Genomic DNA, 20855 nt, shown 5'->3' with positions numbered 1-20855 from the left:
TCGCCGCTGGAATTATTTCAACGATTTGGGACTAGGTTATGATTGTGGCAATCATTTGTTCGCTTTTTTTTTCATAGATTACTTGGATATTAGTAGAATTTTATAGCCAAAATATACATCGATTTGTCAAATTAATGTCAGAATATATATAAAGAAGTGTATATGTTTTCTGTTATTATTGAGCCTTTTGGTGCTCTTTTTAAGTATTTTTATGCATTACATTTACAATAAAAAGACTAATTTTTTTTTTAAAAAAAAAAAAAAGTTGGTTTATGCATCGCTAATATTAGGGGGACGACATTTTCTGATAGGAAACGATGTTTTGATTTTACCGGACCACAAATTGTGGTTTGCTGTTAGGTATCAAATAATTGTATCTGGTCCCTAAATACTCATATATATATTTAAATATTGAGTTAAAATTTTCAGGACACATCGTTTGGCTTTAGAGGATTGAAGAAAAGACATCGGACCTGGACAAGTAGTCACAATAAATCAGTCCGGCAAAAGACAGGTAGTAGTGACCCATCCTGAAAATGTCGTCCCCGTAGAATTACTGCTTTTTTTTTGTATTCAGACACATACTTATTAGAGAATACACATATATTCCCGATAGTAATCTCAACATTGATCAGGAGAGCTCGTAGTAGTCGTACAATACTTGGCTTGCAATCTACAGCATATTACATTATGGATATATTATTATATGATATATATAGTCACACATACACATGCATACACACCTTGAATAATTGCGTTAGTTTTTTTTTATAGAAAGGAAATAAAAGGGAAGCTTTTTGATTCATTTGTCTATGCGTTGTGTGTGTGATGTTGCCTACGTACAAAGGCTTAGCCAAAACTTCATATATGCTCACAAATAACGCGTGCAGGATGTCTAGAAAAGCAAATATGATGAAGCAGGGACTTCAGACTGTGTTCATAAATCGTTCGAGATAGTACTACAGGAGAATTTATATATTATATGTATATGTATACACTTCTATTGAATTGTTTGTTGTATTTACAAAGCCTTTATCGACAATTCTCTCCTAGTTAAGGAACTCGTTGGTAACTAAAATAAATAAATATGAAAGAAATATTGGCTATATCGATTGCTCTTTATAATCTACAAGCTGGTTTGACTAATAATGAGCTCGAGCAAGTAGTTAACAGTGTGATTATTACTGACTTTGATTGTTGCTCTGAATGGCGACACAATAATCCGACGTTGGCCATGCTAAACGTGGATCTCACGACTAGCGAAGAAGAAGACGAAGAATAAAGCAAAAGAAAAAAGTCAAAAAGGGAAAAAGAAAAGGTAGACAATAGAACGAATTGAGCAAGGTTCAAAAACCAGAGTAGTTATTTTAGACGTTTCTAAATTATACAACTTGACATCACAGACTATTCTGTTTAAATACTCGATATGTATATGTGTTTATTTAGTTTATTTAGTTTATTTAGTTTATTTTTTAAATATATATGTATATATATATGATATCAAAATTGATTTAAATCCCAATACAAGTATGATTTAAACACAATACTTTAAAGAAAATAAAGAAGCGCATATAAAAAAAATGCCTGGGTGAGTACAGTAATAATGAAAAGAAGAAGGAGAATATGAACAAGAAATTAAATAAATTAATAACTAAATAATAATAATAATAAGAAATGCCGTTATTGTCATCATTATCATGATCCTTATAATCTTTATTTTCCTCTACTTCCATTTGATCCGATTCGGTTATAGATTTACCCTTAAAAATCTCATATTTTTGTACCTCTTTGCCACGAGGAAAAGTTTATTTGGAATACCTGAATATGTATGATATAATTTGTCATAACGTATTTGAATGTAAATACCTGTGCTCAATTAATGTCCAATATAATTACATACATGTATATATTATTTACAGAGTCCTACGAGCAGTAAATTGGCATTAAAACCCAATAATAGAATATAAATCAAATGTCCTTTGGCTTAAGATCTTCTTGCTCTTTGGATCCACTGTTTAATGGGTCTAGAAGAACTATGAAAGTCCCTTAGCTTGGCTTATTATCTTAATGTAAAATATTATAAATCTTTCTAAAAAAAATATGGGGTGCTTCATTTATTATTGAATATATTTACGGTGCTTTAATTTAAGACACATCGATCGTTCACAAATCCAAAAGTCAATAGGCACCTATTTTTTCACAGCCTCTTTCGGTTTACTTTTATTTCTCAGCATATTCTCTCTCTCTCTCTTTGGTGTTCTTTAAGAATGGCTTGGCTAATAAAGTATATATTGATCCAAGTCTAGGCTGTGTAAAGATAAATATTATTATTTTGTCTATATTCTGTAATATGAGACCGAAAACCATTATACCCTTTCCGGTTTTTTTAAAATGGCTTATATATTTTATTTTTACACTCCAAATATCACTCACTTGTAAATAATGAATGGCTTTTATACTTCTTGATCAAGCCCTTATCTTTGACAGACTCAGTTTTACAATAATCTTTTTTTTTGTATTACATAAAAAGGTAGCTTCTTCTATGTACGTATATATATATTTCAGATTGGATCTCAGGAATAAATAAAACTTACTTAACTTTATTTATATGTATTTAAAAACAGATACAATATTTTATAAGTGTAATGTTAATTAAATATCATCTGCCTACTGTGTAATTCCAAAGTAGTTATGAGATCAAAGAAGTTAAAAGAGACATATATAGCGAGAGAGAGAGAACGAAGATAGAGTGTCGGGAAAAGACACACGAACTTTTAACTCCTGGTTTATACGTTTTTTGTAGGACTATACAGTAAAAAACTGAATTGAGAAGAGGGAAAAAAAAGGTAATGAACAATGAGTTTATACAGTTGCCAGTTTTAGGGTCACGACATTTCCTGGTGGGAGACGATCTTTTTGCTGGCATGGAATAAACCTATCTGGGATCCTAAGGATACAGAATATTTGTATAAAGACATTCTTTTGTACTTTTCAGAAAAAGAGTGGGTGAGGATTACTTACCAGTTGGTACTGTCAGACTCTAGGAATATAAGTAGGTTAAAGAATTAGAAAGACACGATAGACATAAGCAGGCCAATAAATAATAAGCTATCAAACAAGATTGCACCACAATCTAATGACAACAACTTCTTATGGTCTTCTGCTTAATTGGCTATTGATATAGTGTATTTGGGACTAATTACTATTTCTTTATTGTCAAGTCTAAATTTAGGGATACTAATTGAATATACAGGATTTGCTTTTCGTATGAGACAGTATTTTCTTATTAAGTTGCTCAAATACAGATTGTGGCTCTTAAAATAATGAGGGTTAGGTGCCTGGAGAGATATATATATAAACACAAAGAAGGAAAGCCAATGCATACAATGAATATATTCCGGTTTTTTTTAGGACACAATGTTTTGCCCTGAAGGATTAGAGAAAAACGCCGGATCTTGAGCAGGTGGTCACGATTAATTAGTCCGGTTAGATAGAAATGTCGTCTCCGTAAGATTTCTGAATTCAAATCTCTGCTGTGTAATGGTTGGTTTACATTGTATGAGTGTGTAGTGTACGTATGCCTGGTGTGTAACACTTCCGGAGATTGTTAACTTGCCAGGTTCATTAGCAACAAGGAACCAGTGTTTGGTTGTGGAGTCTGTTCTTCACTCAATTGTGGTGTGTATACCACATGCCCAAACGGACATTGTAACTTTTCAAAAGGGTCAATCATTTTTTCGTTTCAGCCAATCAATTTTCTACCTTGGCCATTCAATTTTAAGATTCCGTTTTTTTTTTTTTTGAAAACGCTAAATTCCACAGATTTGACTGTATAATTAGATATATCTTGGCGGGTCTTTTTTTTTTTTTTTTTTTTTAACTTCTATTTTCAAAATTCCCCTTTTATATTTGTTCTTCTTATTCTTCTTCTTCTGCTACTACTACTACTACTACTACTACTACTACTACTACTACTTCTTCTTCTTACTTCTTCTTACTACTGATATTCATTCTAGTTTATACGTCTTTATATATTTCTATATATATTTCTATATATATAAATTACATAAATAAACATATACAAAGATATCTATATATAGATATATATACATATATATTCTGTAGTTAATTATTATAATGAGGTGGCTCATTAACTTCATTTGGCTCACTTGGCTCTCAGTCTCATTCGCTGTACAAGTTCCACTTGTCAAAAGACAAGGTTAGAATAATTATAATTATAATAATAGAAATTATAGAATCATACATGTGTATATGTATATATTTAAAAGAAAGAAAGAAACATTTCAATCTAGTAATTACTAATGGGCGCGTTTTGAATGATCACAATCTAATCAACATAATGACAATATTAATGAATATATAATTATATATTTATACACATTCATTCTTATATATATATACATATATATAAATATAGCTGTTGCAAGTTCAAGCTGTGCACTTCGTGAAAATACATGGGGAATATGCTCACCAAGCTCTACTGATATTTGGTACAACGGTACTTTTTACGAAATAACCTGGAAGTACAAGTAAGCTTACAAACATCAAGATATATAGAAAGGACATGTATATATTCAGATAAATATAATCTTAGTATTGATCTATGGAATACAAATTGAATTTATATTTTATTTTTATTAAATCAATTAAATTTTTTTGTGGTCTTTCTCTCACACTAGTAATGCCATGTATTCGAATTTTGTAAGCCAAATATTTCCAGAATAATATATATGTATATATATGTGTTGTTAAATTAGTAATACTTACGATATAACAAATGGTTTTCTATATCACAGATGTACCTCGATCTTTACCTCCTTTATTACAACAACACGCAATATACCACCATCAAAACGTGGCCAGATTTAACCAATACTCAGGGCGCCCTTGTACAACAAGTGGACAAAACGTGGTTTCCTACCCAACTTCCAGACAACTCTCCCAATCGATCATGGACCATGACAATGTATATGCTGGGTGCTGGAGTAGATCTGGAGACAGAACTCTCAAAAATTGACACTTCAGAAACCCTCTACCCTCTACCAACCGCATTTACTCTTGTTCGTAAGTCAAATACTTCTGAAAGCTAATGATAACAATAAACTCATCTCTCAAGACATAAATAAATACATACGTCTATTTATCTAATGTTCTACATTAAAGAAAACGCATACAATACCACAAATGTCAGCACAGCCACTTTCCCAAGCACCTCCGATTCGCCTGCCGCACCGAGCACGACCACCCTCGCAAACGCACCAGACCAATCTGTGTCTGATTCAGACAGCTCTTTAGAACCTTGGGCAATCGGTGTCATTTCCACCGCGTGTGTACTAGTTGTAGCAGTAATTTTAGGCATCATCTGGGCTGCCCGTAAAATGCGCAAGAATAAGAAACGTGACAATAATAATTCCGGTAACGAAGAAAAACGAGCAATGTTCAACGCCTCACAGCAACCGCAACAGCAACAGGACCAACAAAATCACCATAGCAATAGCCAGTCTTCACCAATCGAGACTTCGGACACAGTGCTTGTTGCACCTACCACTCTCCAACGGCAATTCGATACCGGCGGATCAACCGACAACAGAGACATTGCGTCGATAAATTCAGCGACTCCAATGATGCAACAAGGTTCATTCTCGATGCGTAGTTCACCTGTCACCTTGACACCTGTCGGACCACGCAATCAGCTTGAAATCGAGCTTGAAAAGGCAACTATCAGCCACGCCTTACAACAACAACAACAACAACAACAACAACATAAAGACCTGGCTCATCAGTCAAGCAGTATTCTAAGTTCTACAGATGCATTATTGATCGCAGATACCTTTAGACAGTTTATGCGGAAACCTGAGTGGAATGAGCACACCGAAGACGATCTGGAACTTCAAGAGAAAGCGCAGGACGCAGAAGAAGAGAAGAAACGCTTGGGAAATCAACTTCTTTTACGGCATTTAGAGAATGAAGGCACATCAGTACACACAGTAGAGAAACGCCCGGCATTAAAAAACGATAATCAAGACAATACATCTTGATAAAGTTCTTCCTTTTTTATATATTTATTTATTTAGTTCTCTTTTATTTCTATATAATTATTTCAACATTTCAACTCAATACCCCCCTCCCATTTTTTTAAACAAAAATATTCTCTTTTACTCCTCTTCTTCCCTCTTCTTCTGACTATTATTACTACTACTACTACTACTACTATTACTACTATTGTTATTACTATTATCACTCTTATTATTATTTCTGCCATTACTATTACCCCTCTTACTCTTCCTCTTCCTCTCCTTTTTTTTTCTATATTTCTTTTGCTTTTTATCTTATATCTATATTTCTTGTTCAATGTAATTCAATATCAAATCTTCATTTATTTATTTATATTTTCTTAAACAAAGAATAAAACAAAAGCTAGCTTTCGCTTATCATTGTTAATATATATATACATATGTATATATATATATATATATATGTGTGTGTGCGTGTGTGTGTTTGTGTTATAATATACCTACCTATACACTTTTGCCCAATACATTGAATATGGTGGACAAATTTATACGTTTATTTTATTTTACAAAAGAAGAAGTAACAGTTGTACACATTCTTCTTCTTGTTCTTTTTTTCAGAAAACATTGCTGCACTTCCAGAAGAAATTGTGCTACAATAGAATTAAGATTTAGCACAGTTGCAAAACAAAATAAATGGCGCAATATTATTTTTAAAAACAAATAAATAAATAATGAAGAACGTTGGCGTATGATTTGTATGTCAAATATGCATTTATAAAGAGCGTATGGTAAAGGCATAACATTATCATTATCATTATATTATACATAGGTTTTCAAAATAGAGAGATAGGGCAAATGTATACTGAATATCGTAAGATAGGTTGATATCAAAGCTTAAAAGTACATAAGTAAGGCTTGCTTTTAAAAGAAAGAAAAGAGAGAAATTGATACAAAATATATACATACATAGCAGAGTAAGAAAAAATAAGATAAGCTTTGCTTGCCTACTTTGCTTGTCTGATTGGTGACAGATCTGATATTCTACCAAAAAATCTTTCCGTTTGTGTCTCACAGGCTTCCCTATTTTATACAAATCTAATCAAAATAAAAACAAAAACCATGCTCTTGTAAGAAAAGAATTAACCATAATACTAATAGCCCATTGTATAATGAAGATTAGTTTTAGGCTTCTTGTCTTTTTGTCATCCCGTATATGACTGTTATTACTTTAGTACTAAATCTTTAGTCAGTTACAGAAATGCAAGTGACAAAGAAGCTTATTTGATATTTCAATTCAAATCTTAATACAGTCGGTAGAATTTTATGCCACTCACGAGAGTTATGAAGTTGAAAAATATATATTTTTTAATACAGAGGATATTTTGTATTGATTGGTCAGCTTTTGTACCGGTACCGATGTCGGTTTCCGGTGTTGGACTAGAGAGTGGGTGTCTCAGTAGAACAGATATTCTACATATCCATATACACGCCTAGAACAAGCACGGATCTTAACTTGTACCTTTTTTCTTGGAAACCAATTATAGGATATTCATTTGATATCCCCTTTTTTTTTCTTAGTCTAATAGATACCTGACCAAGACAAGCCTGCTACTTTTACATCTAATTTTTATTGCTCTTGTTCCTTCTCTATCACCAAATTACCTAAACACAAAAGTTATTAAAAGTGTTAAACTCAAGGCACCAAAAGTATAAAAAAAAATCGGTTATTTTATTCGGCAGTCTAATATTCAAAGTCTTTATTTTCTACGTTTCTTTTCATAATTTAAATAGATCAATTAATACGCAAACCATTAGCAACGACCTTATCAAGAGAAAAGTTGCGACAAAAAAAAGGCAAATAGAACATACGCCTAACAAATCTAATCAGAGATACAGATAGACAAAACAATACATATATATATTTTGTGTAGGATGTGTGTATTAAGTAAAATTGTATTTATTCTCCAAAGGGTATATTAGATAGGCGGTTGAAATCGACTACAGAAAATTTGAAATGTAAAAGATGTGGCTGTACGTGTGTATTCTGCACAGGTGCATCTTTGTTTGTATTATTTACACAAATATCACATTGTGGTTAGAATCCAACAACAGAGAATAAGTTGCATACACAAATTTTATGCATGTGAGTATTTGCATAACTCTCCAATAAAAGCTTTTATGATATGCTTCCTCTTCTTTAATAGTATCAATATTTATAATGATATATTGAGTCCACAATATCATTTGGTTTATACATCTGTGTCAAGAGGTTTGTTACTTTTTTTTTTTTAAAAAAAAAGAATATATATAAAAAGTGAAACTACACCCACCCCCCTTCCCTCGGAGATATAATTATTTTGTGATGTCACAGTGGATGAAATAGGGTGTCCCAAGACATAGAGAAAGAGTGAGTGAGAAAGAGAGAGGACTTGATCTTATTCTTTAATCCCCCCTCTTTTTTTTTGCTGTAAATTTATTTATTTATATATATAATATTAAACACTGTATTTAATCACCTATCATTCACTCTCCAGCTCTTCCTTTCAGTCCTTCGTTCCTAATATATTTACTCTATTTCTACTCTATTTTCACTGTATTCCTATATATCTCTGCCTCTTTTGTTTTTGACGTGTTTCAATTTTAAATTTATTTAATTTAATTTTTTAATTTAATTTAATTTAATTTAATTTAATAGATTTTTATATATATTTCTGGTTGTGCATTTGAAGCTGCTGTCTTGTCTGTAATCAAATACACGCACACACATATATATATATTTATATAAAAAAATAAAAATAAAAATAAAAATAAAATAAAAAAGAAAAAAAATAAAAAATAAAAATAAAATATAAAAGTATAGATTATATAAATTTCCTGCCTAATATCCACCTACTTACAGTAGAGACTTATGCCAAAGGACGACGCAACCACGCCAGCACGTCCTCAACGACCAAATCAGAGCATGACATCCACTTCGCGTGACATAAGTTTCTCTTACGATGCCTTCACCTCAAATCCTGTCGTGTCTGTTGCGCGGGAACGAGCTGTAGGAATGGCCCAGTCTGCTCGCGAATGGCTTTCTCCAACAATGCCTGATTGGCGTGCGCCTCTGTCCCAACTCGAGTCACTGACGACAGTAATGTTCAATCCTTTGGCTGCCCATCCTGTCTATCGCAGCGAGTCAATGGCAAAAGCCATGCAGCTTATGCACCAGCAACAACTCCAACAACAACGTTCGTCTGGTTCGTCTTCTTCATCCTCAGCTTCCTCTTCATCGTCATCCATTTCGACCAAAAAACAAATCGCCTGGCCGTCAAGTGCTGTCCTGCTGCAGGCCGAAATACCCGAGTCAAGTGCGCCACTTTCCTTATTCCAGGGCTTCTCGGCTGCATATCCCTCATTTACTAATGGACCTGCCAAAAAACAGCGGCATAAACGCAAGAAACAATCCGGAACACCAAAATCATCTGCTCAAAAAGCTGCCACAAGTAAGTATAAGCCCTGTTAAATTTCTTTAGTTTTTTTTTTGTTATGTTTTATTTCATTTGAAATGTTATATCTATATACAGGCAAGATTGGTACTAATATATTTAGTTTTTTCTTATTTTATTTTTTATATGTATTTATTAAATAATAGAGGCCTCACGTTCAATGGCACAACTGATTGCAGAGCGAGAAAAACGAGCAAGAGAGAGTGATCGGTTAGAGATGCAAAAGGTATAAGGAAATATGTAGATGTCTATGGGATTGTGTAAAGAGTTTGTGTGGGCTTTGATGGCTAAATACAAATGTCCTTTGCCTTTTTCTATCGTTTGGTCAAATCATAGGCTTCTACGACTAATGAAGTGCTTCAATTAAACCTTCAAATCGAAGAATTGATCAATAAACGTAAATTGCTCGAGGCGAAATGGGCCAAACTGGAATCAAAGGATCGACATCTCAGGGCAAGCAGTAAGTAATTGGATATACTGTACAAAGATATAATTTTGGTATTGTATCAGTCGAAGAAATCAACGATGCTATGGCTGCTATTGAGGATGAAGGTCGTGATGACGGAAGTGTAAGAAGCAGAAGAGGGCGATCAATCAAGGAAGAGGAGGAGTCTGAAGAGGAGATGGAAAGCGGGACATGTTTCAAGGTATTTTTTTTTAAAAAAAAGGCACACACACACGCATAGATATACTTTGATGATTGAAATATAATGTTAATCAAGTTGTATATATAAAAGACCTTTGAGGGACATGATGAACGTATCCTGTCTTTGGATTTCAACCATCCCCAAGGTATTATGGTATCTTCTTCTATGGATGGTACAGTGCGTGTGTGGGACCTGCACCGTAGTCGATGTTTGGGTACATTGGAAGGTCATACCAGCCTTGTGCGATGTCTCCAACTGGACAACACTCGGCTGATTACTGGATCTGACGATGGAACGATCAAACATTGGGACCTTTCTGCTGTTGCTGCACCATCTCCTTCTTCTGTCAGTTCTTTCTCGGTTTATTCGAGTGAACCAAGCTCACCCACCTTGTCGGCATACACAACAACCCAGGATGATATCATTCCTCTTCCAAGTGAATGTTATCTTGGGGCCTTTGAAGGACATTCTGCAGAAGTAACGGCTCTTTATGCAGATGAAGACACGGCAGTAAGTCAAAGAACTATTATTGTTATTTATAACAATGATATTAAAATGTGTTATTTTCCCAAAGGTATCAGGATCCAATGACAAGACGATGAAGCAATGGGATCTTGAGACAAGACAGTGTGTCTTGACTCTGGATGTGATGTGGGCAAGCAAAAGTGCTGAAGGAACAAATTCTTGGAGCTCCTTTGATCGCTGGTCGCTCGATAGCCTTCAGCAAAGTCTGTTTGAGCCTGCTAGTGATTTTGTAGGTGCACTGCAGTTCTGGAACTTTGCTTTGGCAAGTGGTACTCTGGATGGCAAGATCCGGATGTGGGATTGTAAGTTGGTTTATACTGCTGTCATTATTATAAATTTGGATTTTGATGTGTGTCTACGTATAGTGAGAACAGGTCAAACCCACCGTACACTCCCCGGTCACAATGGTATTGTAGTAGTAATGAATTATAATTAGTGCAGTGTTTTTATTACCATTGTTATTATCATTCAACAAACCAACAGAAGAAATGTATACCATAATTGACTAAGGCACTTTATATTCTTCTTCTTATTTACTAGGTCCGGTTACATCGTTGCAATTTGATGAAGTCCACCTTGTTAGTGGCAGTACAGATAAAACTATTCGGGTAAGAGAATATATATATATATAATTTTTTGAAAAAAAAAATTACAACTGCAAATCAAAATCAAAATCAAAATGATTAACCAAAATGATTGTAAATTGTAAATATTGGATTATAGATTTGGGATTTACGAACCGGCTCTGTATTTGATACCCTTTCGTACTCTGGTCCTGTAACAAGTCTCCAGTTCGATTCAGGAAAGATTGTTAGTGCTGGAAGTACACCGTCTATTGATGTAAGTTTATTGTTGTTCTATATACATCTACATATATGTATGTGTATTAACCAAACAAACCCGATATATACATATTCAGGTCTATAACCGTACATCTTTCCAACACAACTCTCTGACTGGACATACAGGTGCAGTAAACTCTGTCCGGTTCCGCAAAAATGTACTGGCAAGTGGTGGAAAAGACAAGGTGGTTAAGTTATGGACACTTTAGAGTATATATATATATATATATATATATATATAAGGAAGAAAGAAAGATAATAAGAGGAAGGAGGATGAGGGAGGTTTCGCATCTTGATTGGGTTTGTTTTCTTGTATTGAAGAAGAAGAAGAAGAAAAAAACTCGGCTTTAGATGAATTTGTAAATTAAGTTAAAATAGAAACCATTAGTTTTTTTTTATTATTTTTTATTATTATTTATTAGTATTATTTCTTTTCACACACTACACACATTATACACACATTCAGTATATACACAATTTTTTTAGTAACAATTATCATTGTTTCTATATACAAATGAAAATACTTGATAAAAAATAAATAAGAAAAAGAGACATTATTGATCAATTAGGGACCAAAGGCTATTTGTGTATATTAAATGGATATAAGCTTCAAATTGATTATGATTAACAAAAGGAGAAGTGGAAATTACAAGGGTGAAAAGTGTATAAAGAGGAATTACGGATATTGATATAAAATGGACCTTTTTAGTTCTTTCCTTTCTCAAAAAAATCAAGTATAAAATTACGCACGTGGAAGTGTACCTTGCACCGTGTCTATCAAAAAAAATAATATGAAAAGAACAATAACAATAGCAAGCAGAACCAAATTGGGTCCACGTTTAAAAGATATATATGTAAATCATGAATGAGATATAGGTCTATAAATGCACAGGCCCAGAAACGTATAGTCGACAGAATCGAAAAATTAAAATAAGCTCAAATTCATTTATTTTATTGGATATTTTGTATAAAGAAAATAGAAAAGGCTGGTGGTTTGCGTTTTACTGTTTCATTATATGTTTTATATCGGCTAGTGGATCTGCAGAGAGCAACTAGATCTGACAAATTATATTGTGTATTTAATTTCTTTAACTATGACATCTTCTTCTTCTTTTCTCTCTCTCTTACCCTTAGAGGATTTATATGTTATTATTGACATTCATATCTTACACACATATATATATATATATGGTTTGGTTAAATCCAGACTTTATTCTCTGCATATGATTATTTTGGTACATGCACTAAACATCATACAAAATCACCCCTTCTTGCTAATTATCACAATTCCTATTATGCTATTAAAGATGTGACATAATGACTTGCATTTAACTATATAATATCTATTACTAATATATATATATTTAGAATCATAAAACAGAAAGCAAGAAACCAACTGTCCAGACAGCAGCTCAATTCTATAAAAGGCTATATCTAAGCAAGACAATGTTGATTGTTATTTCTAATAACAAAATAGAATAAAACAGAATCGATACTTTTGGGTCACACGATTAACCCAACTTTGGGTCTCAACCTTCCTCTCACACACTCCCCTTTTCTATCTATCCATTTCTCTTACCTTCTCCCTCTCCCTCTCCCTCAACCCCCCCAAAAAAAAACCAAAATTTCGTTGTTACTCTTCTATTTATCCGTTTATCCATTTATCCAATATCTTACTTTCTCCTTATAAATACAGGCAATTGCCATAATTGTCCCATTTTCTCTCTCTCTCTCTCTTTTCTTTTTTTCTCTGTTCTTTTAAACTATTGTAAATCTATATAGGTATCCGAAAGCATAGATATACAACCACGTATCACATATTACACTCTTCTGCTTAATTCTCAACAATACCAACAGAATAAAGAAAGAAACAAATAGAGAAAAAAAATGGCTACAAAAAACCGAACAAAGGATGTACCACCAGAACTCCTCATTCAGATCTTTGCAAATCTCTTGCATCCTCTAGATCTTCTTCAGTGTGCATTAACCTGCAAAGCATGGAGCTACCGTGCTCTGGAAATCCTGTGGATCAAACCACCAATCGCACACCCATATAGCTGGGATCTCTTTTGTCAGACCACAAAGCCAGGAAACATAACTCTCTTTCCTTACCTAAGCTTCATTCGTCGCATCAACCTCTCCACACTATCCGTAGCCATATTGGACGATCAACTCAGCCAACTGAGCAAATGCGACCGCCTAGAGAGGATCACTCTCTCGGGCTGTTCGAATCTGACAGATCTTGGCTTGCTTAAACTGCTCGATCACGGTGCATGCGAAAATCTAGTCTCTCTAGATCTTAGTGACATTACAACAATTAGCGACCTTACGATCCTAAAGGTAGCCGAGCAATGTCCTCGACTTCAGGGTCTAAATTTGAACATGCACAAGGATACCCAAGACCGTTTCACCCGTATTACAGACGCCAGTATTGTCAAGATTGCAAAATCATGTAGAGGCCTCCGAAGAGTAAGCAAAAAAGAAATAGTGATAGATAGGTAGAAAATCCATAAAGTACATGCATGCACTCTACATACATACATACATACAGAATAAAAATATACTAAGCATACACTTTGAATAACTATCAATTACAATAACATCAACACCAACAACAATTCTCTATATCTCTATATCTCTATATCTCCCTTTCCCATTGGTCCTATTATTCCATATATATATATACCTCGTGGTATACAAATCTAATATTTATTGTTTTATGATTATATTGTTTTGTATGGATTTTCTCTATGTCTCTATTTGTGTATGTGTGTGTGTGTAGATTAAATTAAGCAATTTTGCACACGTTTCTGATACATCAGCTATTGCCCTCGCGCATCATTGCCCAGGACTGACGGAGATTGACTTGATGAGCTGTTCGATCACAAATACAGCAGTTCATGAGATATTCTTGAATTGTCGTGAGCTCAAGGAATTCCGGATAAACCAATGTTCAGCACTAAGCCCGGCCGCTTTCACACAGTCTGCCCTGTCGAGCATACCTCCGCCAAGGATCCAAACCCAATACTTTGAACAGCTCAGACTGCTCGATCTCACAGGTGTTGTGATGCTCACAGATGAAGCAATTCAGAAAATAGTGTGTGCTGCTCCGAAGATCCGTAATCTGGTTCTCAACAAATGTTACAGTATTTCGGACGCTGGTTTATTGGCCATTTGTGAACTTGGTCGTTATCTACACTACCTACACCTTGGCCATTGCAGCCGAATCACAGATTTTTCGGTTGTCCAATTGGCAAAGAACTGCACTCGCCTTCGCTACCTCGATCTTGCCAGCTGCAGCCAGATCACTGATCGTTCAGTGACCGAACTGGCAACCCTGCCCAAGCTCAAACGAATTGGTCTGGTCAAGTGTACCAACATCACCGACCAATCCATCTATGCACTCACGAGTCACATACGAATCGCCACCACACTTGAACGGGTCCATCTCAGCTACTGTTCCAATCTGTCTGTCCGGGCTGTCATGCAGCTCGTGACTTTCTGCCACCGTCTCACTCATCTCAGTCTCACCCACGTGCCTGCCTTTTTGGACACCGAACTACAGAAGTTCTGTCGTGAACCACCCCGAGACTTCACTGGCCCACAGATTAGAGACTTTTGCGTGTTTAGTGGCAAAGGTGTACGGGAATTACGGCACTTCTTTCACTCCCTATCCCATGAAGAACGCGAGGTTCGATATCCATTCCCTTCACCGATCAACACAGCATACCGTAGAGGCGAAGATACTTCTGCTACTCGATTATCTGAAAGAACACCTCAATGATTGATTTCTTTATTTTATTTTTTCAATTTCAATTTCAATCATTTTCATCTTCATTTTCATATTCATTTTTTAATTTTAATTTACTCTTCTTCTTTAATCTCTCTCTCTCTCTCATACACAACACACTTCTCTTCATTGTCTTTTCTGCAATAATAATAGTGATAATAATATTTGTACATTGTTTTTCTTTTTATTCTTATACTTCTTTATTGGGATTATACCCTCTCCAACTTCCACCCTTTCTCCCTCCCTCTCTCTCTCTCTCTCTCTTTCTTCTTCAAGTATTATAGTTATGATTAATATTAATATTATTTGAAAAAAAAGAAAGGTTTGTTTGTGAATTTTTCTTTATTCATATTCAGGCTTAAAGAATCAAATAATCAAACAGAGCTACATGTTCTTTTCTACACCATTTTCTACAATTGTTCTAACAACTATATCCACATTGTTCGTATTAAAGGCACTCCTATTATAAGCATTAGTGTTATTGTTTATATATACATACAGAAAAAAGACAAGCATAATTTGTTCATTTGGTCTTTTGGTCTTGTCATCTTTACATACTCTAATACGCCTTTGGAAGGTCGAATGGCTTCACCTGAACTAGTACCGTTAGGAGTCATCAAGACTTCAAAGGCTAAAACATAAGACAAATAAAACAAATACATAAAACCGCGTATTAGTTTATCTTTTGTCTTTTTTTCCTCTTTTTTTTTAAAAGAAAAATAATAATTCCACATCCTTTGAGTTTAACATATAACAACATGACATAATAGAGCAGACAAAATGGCTGTAATCTTGACATACATTGTACAACGTCAATCAAGGGTATTGTCTTGTCTTTACGCCACTTGGAAGTCATTCCAGGTACAGCCACAACAAAGAATTCATCACCGTCGCTTTTGTAGATAACCTTGACACTCGAAGACTTGGTCATGTTTGACTAGAAGTTATAAATATGTCTCGATAAATAAGTAAAAAGAAGGATAGCTAGTCAAGGAAATAATGGCTTTTGTAGTTAATGGTTTACAAGTGAAAGAAGTGACTGAATATAAGAAAATACGGCAAGAATAGAAGCGACAATAAATACGAAAGAAAGAGAAAGAATCAAAGGCGCGTCTGAAATAGAGTTAAGAGCCTTTTATGCCCCTTCTCTTTCTCTCCTTGTTTCGTTTGACTCTTTTTTTTATTAGCTTTTTTGTGTACTTTTGTGTTTGTTCTTAGTCTTCTTGCATATCCTTTCTTTGGTGTAAAAAGACAGAACCTTAATTCATTCTTTAATTTTTTTGAATGGTTTTACAGTCTTAAAAAAAACAAGGGTATTTCAGGAATATGATATAAAACTCGGCTACCTTTCTTTCTCTCTTGTCCTTTATAAATGTATACAGAATATGACAAGACATTGTTCTTATTACAAACAACGCACATACAAGACGCTTTATTCATTTTATTTGATTCTACAAACAAACAAACAAACAAACAAAGTATGGACTATTATAATGTATATATAATAAAGTCATCCCTAGAATGACTTGGAGCCGAGACTAACATTGCCTTTTGCTCTTAACATTACTATTGTGGTGACTAAGAACAGCTCATGCTTTACAAAGCAGACTTTTGGTTCTGTCATAGATTTTCTTGATAACTTTACTCTTACTCTGAGAAAATATCTATATATCATTTTGGACGATTTGTTCTGGTGCTCGCATATTTAGCGCACACATTTAATGTCACTTTTAGTCTTTCTTACACCGCTATGGAAAGAAGAAGAAAGTGAAAAAAAACTAAAGCACTAAAGAATTATTTTCAAATATCGCACACACCCACACAAACATACACACACAAGTTTGCCAGTAATAAGTTTTCGAACAAATCTCTATTATGAACATGATAGACAAAAAAATTGGTTTTATTGGTATAAAGCTCAATATATTAACCAAAAAAAAAGAGGAACTAGTTATTGTACTTGGAAATGGTCAATATATAAAATATGTGTAAGACACACTGAAAAGGCATCGGGTCTGACTCCATGCGCTCAAATTTGTAATGCGTGTATTAGAAACCACCGTCAAGTCAAGTGCTTAATAAATGGGCTATATAATAAATAATATGTGAAAACAAAATGATGTGATCTTCCTCACCACTATCTAACAATAAATAAATGTATTTTTTTTTAAGAAAAAGGAAAAAGTGAATACTGTTCAGCCTATTTTCTTTCTTCCCTTCAACACACGTACACGTACACGTACACGCACACGCACACGCACACGCACACGCACATGCACATGCACACACTCAGAGATCTCTCTACCAGTCAATTGGCTGCACCAATACAAAATATACGATATTGTCTATTTCGTTTTATGTCTTTTTACAAACTAAGGGTGCTAATTGGTAATTCGGACAGTGTGCGCTTTTTTGTAAACTGGTATTACCAATCGGTGGTGCAAACAGCCTTTGTGTACCCGATCGTAAAAGAACCATAGCAGAGCCCATCGACAGGGACACTGTTATCCATATGGAGGTTGAAATACCATTTAGTATTCACTCAAAACTATTCGGAGAGAAGTGTGTATTAAAATAACCTTTGCTGTACCGCAACCAAAACAAAAAAAATATATATTTTTAACGATGGCTTGAATCTTCTTTCGACATTCCCAACATTCCGCCATCCCAGTTGAGGATCTTCATTCCTGTTGGGGATCGACATTCATATTGTATTGCAACTCAAAGTGGACCAAAAGCGACGCAATACAAAAAGGAAGCGCACTCTTTTTAAAAAAAAACGAAAATATTCTTTATTTTATTTTTTAGACGGCTGTCCATGGTATATACATCGAGCAAAAAATAAGCCCTCCGTCATACCTTCGTGTCCCTATAAACTGCTCAACGCTTTAAAAACCGACACCAATAAATATAAAAAAAATCTATTACGCCTAGCAACACCAGCTTCACAACGCTATCAAAATTGACATCAACAACCATAATATCCTTTTATTCTACTATCACTGAAAAATAAAAATTGAAATAATAGCCATATAATAAAACTTCAAAACTCAAAAGCCATACACTATATTCTTTTATATTTGAAGTGCTATATACCACTGTTCTCAGAACTACCTTCAAACTCTTGCACGCACATAACACTTGTATGCTTATACTTCCAAGACTGTCTTCAGTGACAATGACCCCAGCCCATCATACATATTCTCCAAAGCTTCCGACTTTTACTATATCTTTAAATAACTGGTTCTGGACTAAACAGAAATCACCCATCACAAAGTCCTACCATAGTAATCTCTCTTTATAGGCGCACACAATAATTCTCAAGTCTATAATAATAATAAAATTGCTACACACCCTAATTCTCAAACCCGCCTTATATAAAAAAAATCATTTCTTACACACTGCCTCCGTCTATCTCACTATTCCGCACTCTTTACACAATACAAATACTCTACTATCAAAACCTTCTCGATATTTTTAAAATAAAATCGCTGTTACAATTCACTCTCATTCTTCTTCAGCCTTTCACTTTAATCAATTCGACTTGGTCTCCACCTACCCTATTTATTTTACTATATTTAAATAGACAAAACAAATAGAAGCTATAATGATTTATATATGTACTTGATTTAATTACAAGCATATTATTTATTTATATATATATATAGGTTTAAAAAGTATTATTAGAGATGTATATGTAGTTAAAATATGTGTAGTCGAGGTTTGTGTGTGTGTGTGTATGTGTAGGTGAGGTATGTGAGAAGGGGAGAGTGGGGTAGGGGGTGCGATAAAGAGTGGCTTAGGAAGATCGAGAGTGAAGGTCAGTGTATTCTTGAGAAAACCGCAAAACTGTAACGTTGCTCATTCTTTATAAACAATATTTGAAGCTAATGAGCTCTCTCTATAAAAGCAATCTAAGCGCACAGCTTTCATATTCGTAGTGAAGTTATGAATTCTATATACATAAACAGCAATGCTTTTGCGATGGACATGCGTTGAGTAACAGCTTTATGATAAAAAAAGGCGAAGCTATCTTCCTAAGTAAGTATGCTTCCCGTCTAAAACAAGTACACAATCATATAAAAGTCAAAATTAATTAACCAAAAATGGAAGTCCAATGACTTTGACATTATACTCTATAGTTAACTAATAACTTATACTCTTTGCCTTATATCTTTGTGCATGCAGATAATGAAGCCTTTCAATATCTCATACAGTAAAAAACATTTGTAAGGCGCGCAATTCGAAAATTTAAGGCGCACAATTTGAGGAAATAAGGCGCACAATTTGAAAAAATAAGGCGCACTTTTAAGATTTTAATTTCTTTTTTAGAAAAACAAAGTGACGTACCAAGCACGTATTATTATTTTTCCTTGCAAAAAATCATGCAAGAAGTGCATCAAGTCCCATTTATATATGACACCTAAGAAATAAAAAGATTTCTTCAAAATTTTAGTGGCAACAAGAAGCTATAAAACCAAAAGCCTTAGTTCCAGTGTATATAACGTGGCTTACTGTAATACATTGTGACTGACTCTATTAACTTTTGTGAATGAATTTCACAAAAAGAATTGCGTGTATAAAGCTTTACTTGTAATAAAGAAAACAATATACACTTCCTTTCTCAATTATCTCAGCTTCTACTATAGCAAAATGTCCTCCTCTGAATTCGTGTACGAAGATGGTCAAGGAAAGAGCGTTAATAAAGACGGTTCTCAAGCTTTGAGTCATATAATTGACGAGAATTATCATGGTCTTGAGACAATAGCAACCCATTCCCAATCCCTTGAATCAAGAAATAGAGATAGGATTTCAGAAGTCTCAGAGGTATTTTTTTTAAAAAAAAAAGTGGTAATTAAAAACGTATTTAAATATATAAATCCAATTTAGAGTGCCCAGACAGAGGACCAAGCGGGAAGTCCAAGCATCCCCCCACCAAAAAGAAGCAAGACTACTCGTCAGCGTAATACTTACACTGATGAGGACATCGTCAAGTTTTTTAAGCTGAAGGATGAGAAATTGCTTAGTGCTAAGGCTGCAGCAAAGCAATTGAACATAAGCGCCAGAGTGGCACAACGTTGGATGAAGAAGTACGATGAAGACCCGGACAACTTGTTCAACCGTGGCAAGAAGGGCGGGAAAAAAGGACTGACCAACGAGCACAAGAAGTGCATTAAAGAATTCGTTGCCGAAGATGCATCTGTCTACGTTAAAGACGTGATGGACCATCTCGTCTCGGTGTTTGGCAAGATCAACGTGTCGAAAGAGACTGTCAGGAGGTTTATGGCCAACGAATGCAACCTCACATTCAAAAAGGTCTATAAGCAGCCTGTAGCGAAGAACAGTGAGGAGAATATCGAGGCAAGGTATAACTGGATTCTTCAGATGAAGAAAACAAGTGCCAAATACATGACCAACTGTGTTTTCTTGGACGAGTCTGCCTTCGATATCAACATGCGGCACAGAAGAGGATGGTCCGAGAAGGGAAAGAAGGGAGTCACCACCACCCCAACCACCAGGTCCCA

The 20855-nt window shown here is 34.5% G+C and overlaps 6 protein-coding genes across 6 annotated transcripts; 4 read left to right on the top strand and 2 right to left on the bottom strand.

Moving 5' to 3' along the window:
- Positions 1 to 891: 891 nt before the first annotated feature.
- PHYBLDRAFT_152573 (hypothetical protein) lies at positions 892 to 1282 on the top strand (the record flags this gene model as incomplete). Its single annotated transcript, XM_018432954.1, has 3 exons — positions 892 to 946; positions 1030 to 1068; positions 1134 to 1282. 3 exons carry the CDS (start codon positions 892 to 894, stop codon positions 1280 to 1282), a joined length of 243 nt encoding a protein of 80 aa, XP_018284288.1.
- Positions 1283 to 1968: 686 nt separating this feature from the next.
- On the bottom strand, positions 1969 to 3733 carry PHYBLDRAFT_175303 (hypothetical protein; the record flags this gene model as incomplete). Its single annotated transcript, XM_018437462.1, has 6 exons — positions 1969 to 2024; positions 2434 to 2505; positions 2595 to 2598; positions 2869 to 2947; positions 3022 to 3040; positions 3613 to 3733. The coding sequence occupies 6 exons, from the start codon at positions 3731 to 3733 to the stop codon at positions 1969 to 1971; spliced, it is 351 nt and encodes a 116-aa protein (XP_018284287.1).
- A 404-nt stretch (positions 3734 to 4137) lies between these two features.
- Positions 4138 to 6059, top strand: PHYBLDRAFT_175302 (hypothetical protein; the record flags this gene model as incomplete). The annotated part of the gene is made up of 5 exons (XM_018437461.1): positions 4138 to 4219; positions 4439 to 4550; positions 4701 to 4722; positions 4818 to 5085; positions 5185 to 6059. 5 exons carry the CDS (start codon positions 4138 to 4140, stop codon positions 6057 to 6059), a joined length of 1359 nt encoding a protein of 452 aa, XP_018284286.1.
- Positions 6060 to 8943: 2884 nt separating this feature from the next.
- Positions 8944 to 12103, top strand: PHYBLDRAFT_80008 (hypothetical protein; the record flags this gene model as incomplete). Its single annotated transcript, XM_018443535.1, has 10 exons — positions 8944 to 9523; positions 9673 to 9752; positions 9863 to 9986; positions 10037 to 10173; positions 10264 to 10683; positions 10748 to 11000; positions 11064 to 11105; positions 11239 to 11306; positions 11422 to 11538; positions 11618 to 12103. The coding sequence occupies 10 exons, from the start codon at positions 8944 to 8946 to the stop codon at positions 11747 to 11749; spliced, it is 1953 nt and encodes a 650-aa protein (XP_018284285.1). The 3' UTR covers positions 11750 to 12103.
- Positions 12104 to 13288: 1185 nt separating this feature from the next.
- PHYBLDRAFT_189330 (hypothetical protein) lies at positions 13289 to 15735 on the top strand. The gene is made up of 2 exons (XM_018439644.1): positions 13289 to 14009; positions 14323 to 15735. Exons 1-2 carry the CDS (start codon positions 13428 to 13430, stop codon positions 15322 to 15324), a joined length of 1584 nt encoding a protein of 527 aa, XP_018284284.1. The 5' UTR covers positions 13289 to 13427; the 3' UTR covers positions 15325 to 15735.
- On the bottom strand, positions 15715 to 16261 carry PHYBLDRAFT_152569 (hypothetical protein; the record flags this gene model as incomplete). Its single annotated transcript, XM_018432953.1, has 3 exons — positions 15715 to 15790; positions 15889 to 15961; positions 16132 to 16261. The coding sequence occupies 3 exons, from the start codon at positions 16259 to 16261 to the stop codon at positions 15715 to 15717; spliced, it is 279 nt and encodes a 92-aa protein (XP_018284283.1).
- Positions 16262 to 20855: the final 4594 nt, after the last annotated feature.

The sequence above is a fragment of the Phycomyces blakesleeanus genome, assembly GCF_001638985.1.
Source record: "Phycomyces blakesleeanus NRRL 1555(-) unplaced genomic scaffold PHYBLscaffold_37, whole genome shotgun sequence".
Classification (NCBI taxonomy): Eukaryota; Fungi; Mucoromycota; class Mucoromycetes; order Mucorales; family Phycomycetaceae; genus Phycomyces; species Phycomyces blakesleeanus.
Note: the sequence above shows the minus strand (reverse complement) of the source record. Positions and strands in the feature narration are given on the sequence as shown.